Below are 17,432 nucleotides of genomic sequence, written 5' to 3'. Positions count from 1 at the left end.
TGTGCCAACCTGTCGTATATTCTATTGTTAGAGTAGCATATGTTCGTAGGATTCCTATGGCTTTATTTATTCATGAACCTTTGTTTTTGTTGATCTAGATTGAAAATGTTGATGTGTAAAAGTACAAGAGGAGGCAAATTCTCTTCTCAGTTGTTGCTCTCCAATAACTAAAATCAGAAAACTCTGTCTTAGACACAGGAGTGAACTTCATGTTGATACAGTCATATTTACATTTGTAAATACACATTCAGCATCTATTCTATCCATATGCAAACGTCAAAGTCTTGTGATATAATAGGGTCTGTTTATAGTACCAAACAAGAAGGAACAGTGAGGTAGTAATGTGAGCTAAGAAGGGAGCTGGGGTTTGTTTTCCTGTTGGGCCACAGGCTAAATAGCCTCGAGGTTGATCCATTTCAATGTATTCTTACGTCAAACTTGACTTTAGGGCCATAATGGCTTTTGGATAGAAAAGCCTTGCCACACTCGCTTTGTGTTGTTGCTCCATCAGATGACATTCTCTCCTCCTTGGTTTGCTCTGGCCACACTCTTCAGTGTATAAAACATATAATATAGTTCAAAACAACTAAAAAGTGGAATACAGTATAGCTTAATATTTCCTCACTAATAATGTCACAAGTCTTAAATAGCTTTTTAGCACTTTAATATATTATCAGATTAATCTTAAATCCACAAAAATGTAAGCATTGCTCATATTGTATATTTTTTTCAAACTGTCATCTCTTTTTTTTTAACTTTTTTTTACTTTTTTACCAATTATTTTATTTCTATCCCTGCACAAATTAAATGTAGATCCAATACAGTAGAGGTTTAGAAAGTGCCATAACTCCATCCATGTTTATTTAAATATGTTAATTATAATAACATGTTTAATTAAAATGAAGCATGGTCATTGATATAATCAATACAAAAGTGACAAAACCCCCACATAGCCTTTGAGCTTAAGGAACTCAAATGACTTGCAACTGTCTTGGCTATTAATACACTAGTTATAAAACAATCAGCATTTAAATCAATGAAAAAATTGCTGGCTCCCAATACTGAACCTTGTGGAACACCACCTTGTATTATTCTCTTTACCCAGGATTCTGTAACATGCACAAAGCTGATTTCTAAATTGCTTTTGTAATCCTCTTGTTTCATTTCTCTAATTTCTCCCTGTTACACGTGTTTGCCTACAATTTTGGACAGATCCGATTCCTCTGCTGGTGCTGGATGAAGAAGAGGATGTATTTAGCTTGGTCGTGCAGGCGATGAAGGCATTTCCCACCATTGAGGAAGTTCAACTCCAAGGTTGTAGGGCTTTGCAGCTGCTGCTGGACAGAGGTGGGCTGACAACCTTTTGTTGTTTAACGGTGTTAGAAGAGTAAAAACTTGTTTTCATTTAAAAGAAAAGAAAATATCTGGTGGTTCAGTTACATACATCAAATAAAAACCAATCACAATAGTTCTGTAACTACAGTATGTCCAATGTGGAAATGTTTGGCTGTATTGCACAATGGATACCAGTAGAAAGCAGTTTTTGTAAAGTTGGTAGTGGAGGACTGATGTTACTTAGCTGTATATTAGTAATCACAGCTTCTTTCAATCAAATCAATCAAATTTTATTTGTATAGCACATTTCAGCAGCAAGGCATTTCAAAGTGCATTTCTTTGTCCTTTTGTTTTCTCTTTATAGTAAGTGACGACCATCTGGGCGAGTTTGTGGAAAACCAGGACCATGTTGTGGTTCTCTCAGCTCTGCAGAGGTTCTCTAACAGCCCCAAGCTTCTCACTCAGGCCATGAAGGTGTTACTGCCCTTAGCTCGCACAGGTATGCCACCAATACATCCCCTTAATGAGACGGAAAATGGCTGATTCTCTGAGTTGTTCTCTGAATCTAACAATAGAAAGCTGAAACATGGGTATCACTGACCTTAAAAGAAAGAGTATTTTATCTCTAAAAGGCCATTCAGCAGCTGTGACCACATTTTCACTGTAAACCTGTAAAGCTTGTTTGGCTGTCCTGATGTAAATCAGGCTGCATGGCAACATGAAGGATGTTATTCTGCCCCATTGCAGCAAACAGATCTATTTGGCAAAACAACAAAAACAAACAGGAGAGAGTCCTGTGAAAACTGTTTGACATTTATTTGCCAGCTAAGTGGTTTAAGGCCTTTTCAAGAAGGATTTCTTCTTATCTTTTCACATCAAATGAATATGTGAAAATCACAAATATGTCCAAATTCTGACAGGTTGTAATGTGCTGCTTTAGGTTGTAGACTTAAAGTTTATATTTATGGCCTACCCAAAGAGAGAGGGTGTAAAATTACTTACAGGTTTTCATGTTTTGCTTTCGTTTTAATCACACTTAAAAGTTTCAGATTATCAAACTGGTCTTAACATCGGATGAAGATGTCTTGAATGAACACAAAAATCTAGTTTTCCAATAATTTCATTCATCTAACAACTTGACTATGTGTGAAAAAGTAATCACTACCTCTTGTTAAATAATAAACTAACTACAATTAACCACATTTTCTGTAAACCCTGAATTAAATCAAAGCTATAAAGAGGAGCAGGGATGCACAATCCACTTTTTTCACTTCCAGTATCCGAGGTCCAGTATCGGCCGATACCGATCCGATACAGAAAAACAGTTGAATTGACTTCTAATGTTTTTTTAAACACTGACATAAATGTACTGAATTATAAATGTATTTGATGACTCTGCACTGAAATACACCAATAGCTTCAAAAGCCTGGTCAAACATATAAAAACAACTTTAATTAGTTCAGTCAGTGTAATTGTATAACAGTCAAAGTAAAATAAATGATAAAGAAACTGGAACTGACAAAAACAATAAGTTTACTGCCTTTGTCAAACATGAAAACATAAACAAACAAACCTTCTAACAACGACAAACTATTTTTGTTTTTACTGTCTGTCCATGCCTCACTAGTTTGTGAAGAAATGCTCTCTTAAACATGTCAGCTCTACCTTGCACGACCAAAAGCTCGTGATGAGGTCGACATGCTTTTCTCCTGCAGGCAGTAACGTGGAGGTGTTGATGTCAGGAGGCACTCGGTGTTACGCCTGTCATCATCGCGGCCATGGACGCCTTCCCTGTCGTGGCGGAGCTGCAGGAGACGGCCTGCCTGCTGTTCAGGAGGTTCACATCAGGTCAGAGCTCCAACTCAAGGATGCAGAGCAAGACATAATGTTTGTCCTTGTGTTCTAATCACTCTCCTCCTCCTCAGCAATAGTCTGATATAATTTCATATTTGTTTGTAAGTGGTGTGCATCTATCCAAAAATGTCATATTTCTTTTATGAGTTTCAATAAGATAACTCACACTTGAACTAAGATACAATCAAATAAACATCTCCAGCTCAGATCATTAAATTATTTCTATTTGGTATAGAGTTGTTTTTCTAATTCAAATTCAGAAGTTTGCATACACTAAGATTACTGTGCCGTTAATCCAGTGATGTCCAAAGTGCGGCCTCATGTACTGGAAATTGACCTGCCAGTACATGTGGCTGATGCAAACATTTTTGTATTTTGGTGTGTTTTTATGTTATTATTTTCCTAGGGTAAAATTTCATACACAAAAGAACTTCATTTTAAAAAATCCTGTACTCTCTTGTAAAGTTGTTGGTGGACAGCAAAAATGTTTGACGAAGTCATATAGTTCAAAGGCTACTACACGAAATAATGAGGAAATGTGTGAATACCTTTAAAAATCATTATTTTGAGTTTAGTAAATAGAAACAATTTTGGTAATCCTAACTGACCTAGAAGAGGAAAGCTTTAGTCTGTGAGGAAAAGTACTAATACTTATTTTTATGCAATATGTTTCACCATGTGGCTTCTTCTATGTTAAATATATTCTTTTCCTGTCTTATGAGAGAACTTATGCTTCTCTTAGCTAACTACTATCTGATTAAAAGGAAACCAGAGTAAAACAATCATTGAGATTCCTTGTCAATAAATAACTGCAGTATCTGCTCACATATTGACAGATGAAGATAACATTGCTTGTTAGTGAAATCAATACACTACTGCTTGAATTTGATCCACTTTGATAAGCTAATGTGCTTTTTAAAGCTGATAACGTGAAAAGAAGCTTCTGTCTAACTCGGATGTTTTTTGTTTGGTTTTTTTCTTTCATTTTCCTGCAGAGAGTTTCTACGACATCCTGGTACGGAACGGCGTCCAGAGAGTCGCCCTGAGAGCCTGTCAGAGTTTTCCCAACAACCCTGTCCTGCAAGCTGCAGCTCTCTCCTGCCTGGCTGAACTTAGTGAGCACGCACCTTCACAAATTAGACTTTAGTCAATAACGTCCTGTCAGCGTAATAGCAAAACGTTACTGAAAATAGTTGAGTTTCCATTGGGAATAGAATTGCACAGTTTGATATTTTGGAAATAAATGTACTTAATAGCAACACGCTAATAAAAAAAAACAACAACTTGATTTTTGATAAAATGTTTTTGTGCTAGGACGAGTTTTTTTTTTTTTTTTGAATATTGAAATTGGTTTATTTCACAAAACTGTAATGGAAACACTTTTTTTTGCATAACATAATTGTCAACTGGATGTTGCCACTGCTGCAGACCACAGAGAAGAAGGCTACAGGAAGTAGTTAGAGGACGACAGCGCTGCGTGTCTTTTAATTGCTTATCACGTGATCCAACTTTCACATGTGTGATTTTAATTGCGATTCTTATTTACTGGAAACACCGCAATTGCAAAGTTGTGTTTTTTTTATTTGTGTTTTTTTTTTTACATCGGCGGAATTTATGATAAAGTTTTGCACACGTTTCTAATGGAAACACAGCGGGTGTTGCGTACAACTAAACAAGATGAGATTTCTTCTACATAATGCATTATGTTATCCACTTGCCACACTGCAGCTGCAACCATTGTGCAGAGCAAAGCGGTGGCGGAGAAAGGACGGAAGGAAGAGGAGAGGGGCACGGAGGAGGTGGAGGATGTGGGCCTGGACTGGATGGAAGACTGCTGTACGGCACTGGACCTCCATGCAGCCGAGCCGGCTGTTCAGGTCAGTCCTGCAGCTCCTAGCCGCTAGCGCTTTAGAAACTCTTAAATTCACCATCTAACTCGCTTTTTTCCCCGTCTCAGGAAGCTGCGAGCTGGGCCATTCACAATCTGCTACTGCATGGAGCCCAAGTTAACCCTTCAGAAGAGGAGCAGGATGGCAGGTATGTAGGAGTTTAAAGGGGAAAAAAGCCTTCTGATGAGTTAAACACTGTTTCATGGAAGCTGGATGACTGTTTTTCAGGACTCCTGTTCACAGACAGTTAATGGCTGCCATGCTGGTTCACTCCTCCTCTCCCAGTGTGTTCATTGCTGCTACCAGTGCCTATCGCCACGCTCATTACCAACAACAGTGAGTCTTCAGAAACACATATTTACTTTGTATGTGCTGAGGTATGCATCTAATTGTTGCATACTTACAGACATTCACTTTGACAGTCATATTCAATATATATTATTGGGATCAAATATCAAGTTTTAGTAATTACTTAAAAAAAACAACAACAAAAACCAAGGGTGACTAACTACAGAGGCATTAAGTCAATGAGTCAAACCATGGAGATATGGCAAAGTGTTGCTGGGTCCATGTTAACAAGAGAGAAGATGGTCAGGGAGTACAGGTTTGTTTTGTTTTGGTGAAATGTTGTTAAGGTCAGATTAAGGACATTAAGCTCTCTCCACTGGCTTTGAGATAATCTGAAGATCAGCGATAGATTCTGTGACGACCTCAGGTCATTTTTGCGTGCCATCAGTGTAGCTGGGAGCTCAATGTTTTGGTTATAGTCCATATTCAATGCTCATAGGGCAATGGTCTCAAACTACACTCCTCAAGGCCCAGTTTCCTGCAACTACTAGATGTCTCTCTGCTTCAGCTAACATGGCTCCAGTATTAGCTCATGAGCAGAACTCTGCAGTGTTTGACTACATGCTAGTTAGGCAGTTTCATCCTTTAATTCAAATGTGTAAGACAAAGGACACACCTCAATGTTTTAGGACTCTGGCCCTCGAGCAGTGCAGTTTGAGACCACTGCCACAGGGGAAGTCCAGAATGTAGACAGACCAGTAAATTCAGAGCTTTGCTTTTTGGCTCAGCTCACCACAACTGCCTCATTTTTTTTTTATCTTCATTCTTTGGCGAAAGACTTCAAAACCAGTTGGTACTTTGGCTGCTTCTATAGAAAGTGTCCACTTTGCTTGCAGGTAAAATGAGCTTCTTGCTGCTGTCTGGTGGCCTCCATGTCAATCTGGTAGAGATGATGAAGAGACATGCAAGCTCAGCAGAAGTTTCCATCAGCGCCTGCAAGTTGTTAAAGCTGCTTTTCCACAGAAGGTTTGGACCAAAAAATATTCAGTTTTTTTAGAAATATAACCAAAAGCCAAAGTTTAAAGGGAAATGCATCAAAAAAGCCTTACAATGTTTGAGTAAAGTCATCATTCTTATGTGGAAGAGTTCAGGATCAGAATTTGAAATATCAGTGCTTTCTAAAAAATAATAATAAATAAAAAGCCATAAAGATGGGTTAGCCTGCTGTTTTAAATTGTCTTTAGTGTTCAGTTATTTTTGAAAGATTGTTTCTAAGATGTTATCCTCTACATTGGGGTTTATTATAATATTCCTTATGTTTACATAATAATATTCCTTATGTATACAATCACATCATTGATCAATGATGTGATTGGTCAAAGTTTAAAGTTGACTTGAAATTATACAATTATAAGATAATGGGATTTGATTTTAAATTGGCATCTATAATTTCGTATGTTTTAATGATTGGATGTGATTGGTCAGACATTTATTTTGAATACTCTCTTAAACAGGAAGTGATTTTATCTTTAGACTGTTTCTTTGATGAAGGTCTGTGATTGAAACGTAACTTTTTACAAGATCAAGAGTTTGTGTCTGTCTCCCTTTCTTAAATGAATCAGATATTATTTAAAATAAGGGAACAGAGTTCATTTCTTTGCTAAGCAAATTTTTTTGAAGAAAAAAAATACATCAGTACACCAAATTTATGTTTATTAAATTGACAACCAAAGAACAGATTGCCCCTTAGGAGCAATATGAGGTACAACATTTCACTTCTCATTGGTAGTAAAAAGTTTTTTCTTAGTTTCAGACAAAAATAATCTTAACAATTAACAAAACATAAAACGGCCAGGTCAGCACTCGTCTTATCAAAATAATAATGTAAAAGTTTCTTAGAAGATTTGCTAATGCAAGCGTCCTCAGTGGTAACAGAAACAATCCTAGCTAACAGAAAGCAGTCATTTACCGGTGTTTCTCAAAGTGGCTGTTAAATAAAATATTTCTGAATAGAATTAAATAAGTGAACATTTTCTATTTTTACTTTTCATTACGTTTTATCTGTGCAGTTCGTTAATCGGAATTGTGTGCCGAGTGTAGCGTTCCCATGAGTTCTGGTTGGTTTGTTAGTGAAAACTGTCCTTGTGTTTCTAGGACTGCCAGCCTGGATGAGCTGAACATGGCCATGAATCAGATCCTCACCACCATGAAGATGCACAACTTCCAATCAGAGGTCCAGCTGGCAGCACTGGAAGCCAGTCTGATCTTCCTTTGCCCAGGTGAGCTGCCGGTCTGCTGGCAGGTTTATTCACAGCTCAGGTGCTACTTTAAAGATTATCTGATAAGATAAGATATACTTTATTGTTCCTTAAGGGAAATTCATTGCTGTTGGTGGGACAACCACAGCGAAATGTACAAACTCATTACAAAAATACAGGAAATATCACAGTGTAGTCAAATTTCAGGAAAATGAGACTGGGCCTGTCATGATAACAAATTTTACTGGGATGATGAATTGTCCCAGAAATGATTGCAATAAATGATAATATTGTTGTTTTGAGACCAATTTTCAAGTAATATATTGCTAATGAGATTATAGATGCAAGTTCACTCTCTCAAAGAACGTAAATGAGACAGCTGAACTAAAACATGACAATAAAATTGTACCAACAACTAATTTAACAGGAACTGTTGCCCGTCCCAACACAACTGTATTGCTGTTGTAATATAAAACAAAGTAATGAAACATTTAAAATTAGATTTAAAAAAAGAGCAAATACAGTTATTGAAATTCACTGAATTCTGAAATGACAACCACACAATCCATATAAATGGCAATTATTTATTTTTTTGTCCATGTGTGGAAGGATAGATTGTAAGACTCACTTTTTTATGGAGCAGACTACGTTTTGTTTTCTGGATTTCTACAATTTTGTATATAGCATATCTTAACTGCAATTCTGATAGTTGTATTTCATGAAAATGGTCTTAATATACTGTAGTCCAAAGACACAACATAAACACTAAACATGGTCCAGGATCAAGTCACTCAGTCTTAAGAGCATATAATTAATGTGTGATATGTCGCGCTCTTGAAAACTGCTTTATGCTTTCATTTTTTTGCAAACAAGACAAAAGAAGTCTCTGTACATGTTTTTGATGCTTTTACAGCATGTTCTCTGATTGGAGGAGGAATGCAAAGCTGATTCAGTGCTGCGACTTTGTTTTTCTCTGCCTCTGCTTAAGAAAGCCGTCCACAGTGCTGTTTTAATTAGATTAGTCATTGAGCACAATGAGGTTTTTTTTCTCCCTCTGACTTTGTATGTTTTCTTGCCTTTATTTTGTCTGAACTTGTTTTCTTACTCTGTGTGAATTCCCAGACAGGAGTTTAAGGGAGAATGGTTCCTCCATTGCGGATCCCTGACATGGCCGACGTGTCGCTGAGAGTCCTGAAGAACCAGTGTGTGGTGGAAGGGGCTCACACACTCTACCTGGAAGCCCTCAACAGGGTGTGCAGCATAATTCTCTCTCAATATTCTCGGAATACTCTCAATATTTTTTACATTTTTAAATCAAGCATTTACTTGGTAATTGGAATAAATATTTATTTCTTTGTGTGTGTGTGTGTGTTTGTAGTTTATCAGCAGACCTGCCATACAGCAGTGCGGCCTGAAGGTGCTATCATTCCTGGCTGATTGCTCAGGTGCAGTGGATCTGTTGTGCCAGCAGGGGGCGATAGACACCGTACTTCATACACTACATGCGTTCCCAGAGGATCGAGGTATATCATTGCCTTTGACAGAAATCAGTCAGAATGACCTAAGACAAACTTTTGTCATGGTTTTGTTCTCACTAAAACCAGGAAGATAGAGCACATAACACCAGTTTTAAAGTCCCTACACTGGCTCCCTGTAGGCTCAAAGAATAGACTTTAAAATACTGTTAGTTTATAAATCACTGAACAGCTTAGCACCACAATACATTAAAGATATGTTATTGTTTTATCAACCATCCAGACCCCTCAGGTCTTCTGGTTCTGGTTCTGCTCTGCATCCCCAGAACCAGAACCAAACAAGGAGAAGCAGCATTCAGCTTCTATGCACCACAAATCTGGAACAAACATCCAGAAAACTGTAAAACAGCTGAAACACTGAGTGCCTTTAAATCTCGACTAAAAACCCACCTGTTTAAAGTTGCTTTTGAAACATAATCAATTACGAATTTAACGATGGAACTTGACTTAATGTCATGTTTTGATTGTTGATTCTATGTTGCATGACTTTGTGTTTTTGTGTTTGTTATGATGGAAAGCACTTTGAAATGCCTTGCTGCTGAAATGTGCTATACAAATAAAATTTTATTTGATTTTGATTTGATTTTAAAATGCATTTAAAAGGGAAAAAATGCTTTCATTATTAATTTGACACCACAAACCAAGATAAATTGTACTAATTCTATAGTCATGTACAGGTCTGTGAAAGGTTTTGATACACAATTGGATTTACTCTAGTTTTTGTGTTTTTTGCGAGCAGATTTCTAGATTCTGGTCTTGTCTTAGCTAACTAATACTTCTCTCTAGTAACTATAATAATAGTCTATATTTTTTTCCGGTTCATACATAGCCGGAAAATAGTTCTGGCTAATCAAATAAAATCAATCGAATTAGCACTGGAAAATAGGAGTAAGAGTGACATTTTAAGCTGTGTTTAAACAGAAGTGTTGCTTATTTGCACTGTTAACCGTTAGCTCTTCAGCATGCTACATGCTAGTTAAATCCAGTGTCTGGTCAACAAATAGTCTCTATGTGCCTCATTAATTTTGTTTATGAAGCCTTTTGAACTAGGAGAGGATAAACGAAAGGAAGCTGTAAAAAGAATAAATCTGATGTTTCCAATTCCTCTCAGAGATACACTTATTGGGGTCTAACCCTGCTTAACTACCTCGTGACGAAGAAGAAGCTCTCCAGGATGATCGTACCAGTCCTGGCCTCTGTTGTTGTCGCCTCCCTAAGTCAGTACAAAGAAGATTCTGAGATGGTGCTGAAGGTGAGCCATTTAGATCAATAGACATCATGTTAATGTAAGATGATTTATTTTTCATTTTGAATTAATGTGGTTACATACAAGATCAGTTACTTACTACAGTTGATCCATTGCTAAGGAATTGTGCTGTGCCTCCAAACCCAGACTTGGTGGTTTGTCCGATCACCACATAACACACACAACGCGTAAACTAAAATGGTCACATCATCATCACACCATTTTAGTTTACATTTTAGTTTACATTTTTGTTTTCCATTTTTGTTTGCATTTCGTAAAGAAGGAAGTTGCGCTCACTGTCCTCTTCAGAGGTTTTTGTGTCATTTCCTTCAGTGGTTCAGGTTGCAGCGCCATCATTGGCGAGGAGGGGGAACAGGCTGCTCAAACGGTTTGGCTTGTTTGACACGGTGCATTGTGGAAGCAAACTGCACCAGAGGAAAATGTAACAAATGTTATTATTTTAGTCTACCCGAATTAAGTCTGTCTCGTGTGAAAACACCCTCAGTGTTTTAAATGTGGACCTTCCAGTGTTTTCAGGTGGCCCTGAGGATGTTGGACGCCTGCTCAGGGGCAGCAGCTGAACTGCAGAGAGAAGACTTCGACAGGCAGATCTTCCAGCACCTTGTCCAGGAGAGGGAGCAGAGCGTCAGCCCAGTAAGTTTATGTTCAGATATATTTTGAGTACAGTGTCTTAGGTTTTTTTTTTCCACACCTGAGGTATTTAGTACATTCAAACAAACTTTGGTTCATTTCACAATTACTGTGGTTTGTTTGTGTTAAAGCAATCACATTATTGCAGTACTACGTTAAGAGATCACCTACTCCAAATGGTGTCTGTACGGTTCCAAACAAACTTCAGAGCAGTTTGTTTAGAGTTTGAACGTGAATCAACGTCGATTCAAATTTTGGCGATATGCATGCACTTCCTCATCAACGTTTTACTCAAAGTCTTAACCTCCTTCTTTTTGCTTCCGTGCAGTAGGTTGTTATGTTTCTCGTAAATCGGGTGAATGCTGCAAGCTTGATCCAAGCAACTTCCCGTAGGCGGTTGGTGTTGTATTGTGAGGTGCCGTTGTAGAGTAAACCCTCCAATAAACAACGGCTGGGCATCTTTTCCGCGAAGCCATAAAACCCTATGTAACTGAAACAAGTTCCATCTTCTACCCATGACTGTCTTTTTTTCTGCCACTAGCTGCGGAAAGCTGTGTGTCTGGCTTTGTCCAAGATGTGGAGCGACTCGGAGCTACACTACAGCATGCTAGAAAAAGCCTGCATGGACGGCAACACGCTGATGGCAGAGTGCCTCATTGAGCTGGGCGCCGACATCAACAGGAAGGCAAAAACAGAGTCTCTCATCTATCAGGTTAGCCCCTAAAAATGTTAGTTTAAAACCGTTTTGCCGTTGGTTCAGGTCAGTTTTGATAGATGTGATATGCGGTGATGATGCTGTTTTATGAATTTTTGAGGTGTGTGAGAAAGGAGGTCCTCTGGAGCTGGTGGAGCTCCTGGTGAGCAGAGGCGCTCCAGAGCAGCAACTCCGCAGAGCTCTAGCTGTGAGCTTGAAGAGCGCCGACGGGCCCATCGTCATCCTGCTGCTCAGCCGGCTCGGTCTGGACTTCAACAACAGCGCCCTCTGTCTGGGAGGCTTCCGACTCGGCAGATTGGACGCCGCTTGGCTGAGCCCCCTGCTGGCCGAACGGGGCAGGGCATACAGTCTGCGCTACAGCAGTGAGAAGCATTCGCAGATTCTGTCTTAATAGTGCTTCCTGTTATCTCACAACTTTGGAAAATGATTATATTGTTGAAATTAGCAGTACTGATTGTTTTGTTGTCACTCTTAAAGGTAAAGGTGTGGATTTGGCCAGGTACATTCAGTCCCTGCAGAGGTCCAAGAGCGTCGGTGGTTTTTCCAGACCCATGTCAGACCAGTGTCTGACTTCCGGCTACATTTCAGACGAGAGCGATGACTCCAGCTTCAGCGCCGTGTCGATGGATGACAGCTTGTTTATGAATGACGAAATAGAGAGTGATGGTAAATTCCTTTTGCTTCTGCTTATTTGTTTCTCCATATCACATAAAGATAACGCGAGTAAATACAAAAAGCTGTTTTTAAATTACGTTTGTAATTTCTTAAGAAGAAAACAAAAACCTATCCAAACCAAACTGACAATTCCTGAAAAGTCTTTGCCCCTAAAAATAATAACTGGTCGTGCCATTATTAGAAGTGAGTCTTTTATCTTGCTATGAAGGAATATTGGCCAAGTCTTTATTGCAAAATTGTTTTAAACAAACATATTTGAGGGTTTATAAGAAGTGACGACCCAAGAAAAATTTCAAATGGATGGCCAAACAAAAAAAAAGTTTTATATAAGGTTATTATATGTATATACGTATATACATATATATGTATATACGTATGTATATAAGCAACAGTTTATATATATATAATAAATGTTGAAGATATAAATGGGGAGATTATTAACATTATTAACTAATATTAACATTTGTTTGATAATCTGAAACACCTTAGTACACCAAAGATGAGAAACAAAATAATCCTGTATACTTGTCCATTTCACTGTTGGGTATGAATGGAAACGGTTTGTGTTGATTTTGCTCAATTCCTTCTTTCTTTTGTTCTTTACTTGGTATAGGAAGTGATCCAGTGTCGGGGACTCTGTCTCCAAAGTCCAAAAATAACTCCGTTGAGGAGCTGAGGGGAGACTCCTTCAAAAGGAAGCAGGGACGTCACAGGCACTCCAGTGCAGAGGTCGGCCCTGGGAATTAACGTTTATTCTTTCACACTCGTTACAGTTCAATTTTACTTTGTGCAGCGTCAGATTCAGGGTCTTCTTTTCCGTCTGTTTGATACATATGCAGAGTCCTCAACCCGAAAATGAAAATAATGAATCGACTAATATAAGATGCGTACGGAGAAACTCTAAGCCGGGTAAGTCTATCCAAAGGAAAAAAAGAAAGAAAAAATATCTTTTCTTGGCTAGACTATTGTGCTTCTAGCCAGGAGGCACAATACTCTGAATTGTTTCTGTAACTTATTTATTCATTTAATTTGTTTTGTCTGGTTGTTTCATTTGACCAGACAAAACAATTGAGCTTATAAAAACAGCAGAAAACATTATCTGCATACGTAGCAAATATTAATGTGTAATTTAGGGCTGCAAATAATGATTATTTTAGTAATTAAATTATTCTGATGATTAATCAATTAATTGGATACAGAAATTGGCACTCTGTAGGTTTTTCATTTAACCATTTGAGTATTTTTTTATGCAATATTGAAACACACTAAGTAAATAATTCAACATTTTTTTAAAGAAGAAAATGAATATTTTATTGCAGAAAATGCAATAACAAAGCATACCTTTACTGAATTTGTACTCCATTATGTATTTATATATCTTGGAATAATTACTTAATTACTGCTCTGAACATGTTGTTTTTTAGGGGGTGTTTTCTAGCAAATGATTTAATTTTTTTTTAGTTAACAATTAATCGATTGCTAAATTAGTTGACAATTATCTCAACAATTGATTAATCACAATTAATGGTTTCAACGCTAGTGTAATTGTGTTCTGGTTTGTCGTCCTCAGTGCTGGGCTCTGGTGAGAACTCCGCTGCTCTTTTCAAAGAAAGGGAGAGGATCCGCCTGCTGGACCTGTCAGGGAACGAGTTGGACTCGCTGTCCTGTTTCCTTGACGATGCTCTTGTCCAGCAGCAGCTGTGGCACGTCCATCGCCTGGACCTGAGCAGCAACGTTCTGCTGGACTTCCCCTCTGCCATCTGCCAGGTAACGCATTTCAGCCAAATATTATAATTAGGTCATTTATCACAATGAGGAGAATTTGACTCTTGTCTCTCGTTTCTTGTTTTGGTTTTTGTTTTGGTGCAGAGTTTGAAGAGTCTGACCCGTCTGGACCTGCAGGGTAACCAGCTTCGGTCGTTGCCAGACGACCTGCTGGCTCTGCCCTCACTGAGCACGCTCAACGTCTCCCGTAACTGCATTGGCCCCGTGCTGACCTTCGACCCCGCTGTCACCTGCCCCTCACTGAGGCAGCTCAATCTGTCATTCAATAAAATCACCACATTCCCCTATGAGCTGGGCCGGACCATGGGAAAGCTGGAGGAGCTGTTTATGGACGGGTACGCTGTCTGGCCAACCGGCCATTTTATACAGTTCAAAACCAAAATACTTATTATATTTCAAACGTTTAGTAAGGTGGAGTCAGATTTCTTTTTACCATGACTTTATGGAGTTTTAAATTTTAAATTCAAAAGGACAAAAGGGTTTTATCCTAAAATGTTTTCCATATCTGGTATTGATTGTATCGTTTTAACTCTTTTTGTTTTAACGTTTTAACACAGTTTTCAATTAATTTAGTCAGTTTGTTTTTATGATTTATTTTATCTTACTTGTGACTGATGTTCAGCACTTTGTTTCAGCTGTAGCGGTGTTAAAATGCACTACAAATAAAGTTGATGATGGTGATATTTTATCAAACATTTCCTTTTGCACTTTTGACAAAAAATAACTAAAGCACAGTTATTGTGGACCAGAAAAAAACATACACACACACACTTTTGGCTGTTATTTTAGGAAGGTGATTATATGAAAAATTGCTGCCTGGAAACATGCTTTTCTTTTCTTTCGCTTTCCAGTAACGGTTTAACTGAGCTGTGCTCGGCTCTCTATCTCCCGGAAGTCAAGCTGCTGGATGTGAGCAAGAATAATGTGGAGAATATTTCTCCTGACTTTCTGACCACCTGCCCTAAACTGGAAACTTTGAATGCTTCAAACAACAAAATATGTAAGTACCAATGTGAGATGGATATTTTTTTGCACTGTCAAGAATGACTGATACTTTTTGATAACATAGACAGACACTGAACTGATTTAAGCAAAAATTATGTGAAGGTGGAAGGTGCAATCAACAATCAAGAGTACGGTGAAGACCTTTGCAGATGCTTATGTCATCAGTATGTTTTATTCAGTTAGCTATTTAAGCAGGAATGTGATCTGTAGAAATCTGTATTTCTGTAGAAATTCAGATGAAGTTCTACAGGAAACCTTTCCAAGTAGGCACACCTTTAAAGTGAGGAACTAGATGGTTGGCAATAAGCTAAAATGTTAATTGCGCTAACCCCAAAGCACTAATCATAAACATTAGTTTCGCTAACGCTTAAAGCAATACACCAACAAGCTATTTAGTAGAAGCTAAAACTAAAACGCTAACTTGAATTCAAATTTTATATGCCCTTGAAAGGCTACAACCCTTGAGCACCAATTTAATTTTAATATCATAATTTGCATGTTCTATTTATTTGTTTAAATATTGTTCTCTACTGTCTGTGTTTTTGCCCTCGTATGTTTCTTGCTTGAAATAGTTATTTGGAAAAATAGAGAGGAGAGGAAACGGAATTGCTGCGTTAAAAGTCTTCACTCATTTCAAAATGAGAGCATGAATGTAAACGTCTGACTTGAAGAATCTTTTTAAGTCGATAATCACAGCCTCAACACAGATGTCAGACTTTATTCCAGACATTTTCTGACAAGTGAAGATATTTTTTGTGTTTTGTTATTCAGTTGTATTCACTTTACATTCATATTATTCGATATAAATAAATCAGAAGATGTTACCTATGCCTGTCCAGGTTCCCTTTCCCAGCTGCCAGCCAAGGTCACAACGTTGAAATTGGCTAACAACAAGTTCACTCACGTTCCCGAGGCCATACTGAATCTACCAAAGTATGCCCTGGAAAATAAAACGACATCTTTTCATGTCTCATAGTCAGATGAGAGGATTGTGCAATACGTAAGGCCTTTTTCTCTCTGTCCAGCTTACGTTCAGTGGACATGAGGACCAACACCATCGACGTTCTACCTGGTCCGGGCTGCTGGGTGTCCCACAACATCCGGGAGCTGATGTTCAGTCAGAACGACATCAAAGGTTTGGATCTGAGTGGACCGATCTTCAGATGGGCCAGACTGGAGAAGCTCCATCTGAGTGACAACAAGCTTAAAGAGGTGAAGCTGCAGAAATGAAGAATGTTTGTGGCAGATTCCAGAACAGGAGAACGTCGTTTAAACACTTGGTGTCGTTTCCTTGCAGATCCCGCCGCAGATCGGCATATTGGAAGGCCTGAACTCTCTGGATGTGAGTCGGAACGCCAGACTGCGGTCGTTCCCGGATGAAATGGGAAAGCTGGGCAGACTGTGGGACCTGCCTCTGGACGGCCTTCGACTGGACCTGGATCTGAAACTTATTGGCAACAAGACCAAAGACATAGTCAGGTCAGCAGCGTTCTTTTTTCTAAATATAAACTTCACTTACACCAGTTGTGTCCAAAGTCGGTCCTCGAGGGCCGGCATCCTGCATGTTTTAGTTCTCTCCCTGGTTTAGCACACCTGGATCAATTGATGGCTCATTAGAAGTCCTAAGAAGAGCATCAACATGCTGAGTAGGTTGTTACTGCCTCCAGGGAGAGAACTAAAACATGGAGGATGATGCTGGCCCTTGAGGACCGACTTTGGGCACCGCTGCCTTTACTGCAAAAGCACAAAATCTTACAAGGAGTTTTTGGTCTAGTTTTTAGTGCAAGTATCTGAGTACACTTGAAATAAGACTAAACTAACATACAAGTACATTTTCAGTAAGATATAGGAACTTGTTTTAAGAAAATAATTCCTTAATACTGATGAGACGTACTAGTTATAAATGAATTAATCTGCTAGTGGAACAAGGTATTTTTCTCATATTAGAAGCCAAGTTCCACTGGTAGATTATTTCACTTACAACTACCGGTAGTACTTTTCATCAATATTACTGAACTATTGACTTAAAGAGGCTCTATTATGTTTTCCAGGCACATAGAGCTCTTTTATAGCACAGTCAAATGACTATGTTACTTTCAGTTTTTAAAAAGGCTATAGCAAATATGACTTTAAAGAAATTTGACTTTGTAATTTAACGCCTTGAAATTGAAAATCTGTCTTTTTTAAAAACACTT

The 17,432-nt window shown here is 38.3% G+C and overlaps 1 protein-coding gene across 1 annotated transcript in view; it reads left to right on the top strand.

Moving 5' to 3' along the window:
• Positions 1–17,432, top strand: part of lrrk2 (leucine-rich repeat kinase 2) — a 39,182-nt gene that overhangs the window by 6,084 nt on the left and 15,666 nt on the right. The window contains 27 exon segments of the mRNA XM_032546066.1: positions 1,213–1,347; positions 1,700–1,834; positions 3,052–3,098; positions 3,100–3,184; positions 4,186–4,305; positions 4,919–5,067; positions 5,148–5,227; positions 5,308–5,389; positions 5,391–5,415; positions 6,264–6,393; positions 7,522–7,646; positions 8,748–8,785; positions 8,787–8,876; positions 9,004–9,155; positions 10,280–10,412; positions 10,935–11,060; positions 11,599–11,769; positions 11,873–12,134; positions 12,250–12,438; positions 13,061–13,176; positions 13,287–13,356; positions 14,018–14,214; positions 14,317–14,567; positions 15,084–15,232; positions 16,077–16,170; positions 16,263–16,449; positions 16,535–16,716. Of these exon segments, the coding sequence (XP_032401957.1) occupies positions 1,213–1,347; positions 1,700–1,834; positions 3,052–3,098; positions 3,100–3,184; positions 4,186–4,305; positions 4,919–5,067; positions 5,148–5,227; positions 5,308–5,389; positions 5,391–5,415; positions 6,264–6,393; positions 7,522–7,646; positions 8,748–8,785; positions 8,787–8,876; positions 9,004–9,155; positions 10,280–10,412; positions 10,935–11,060; positions 11,599–11,769; positions 11,873–12,134; positions 12,250–12,438; positions 13,061–13,176; positions 13,287–13,356; positions 14,018–14,214; positions 14,317–14,567; positions 15,084–15,232; positions 16,077–16,170; positions 16,263–16,449; positions 16,535–16,716 (3,520 nt within the window).

This window comes from Xiphophorus hellerii, chromosome 2, assembly GCF_003331165.1.
Source record: "Xiphophorus hellerii strain 12219 chromosome 2, Xiphophorus_hellerii-4.1, whole genome shotgun sequence".
Taxonomy (NCBI): Eukaryota; Metazoa; Chordata; class Actinopteri; order Cyprinodontiformes; family Poeciliidae; genus Xiphophorus; species Xiphophorus hellerii.
The sequence above is the reverse complement of the archived record's forward strand: the minus strand, read 5'-3'. Positions and strand labels throughout refer to the sequence as shown.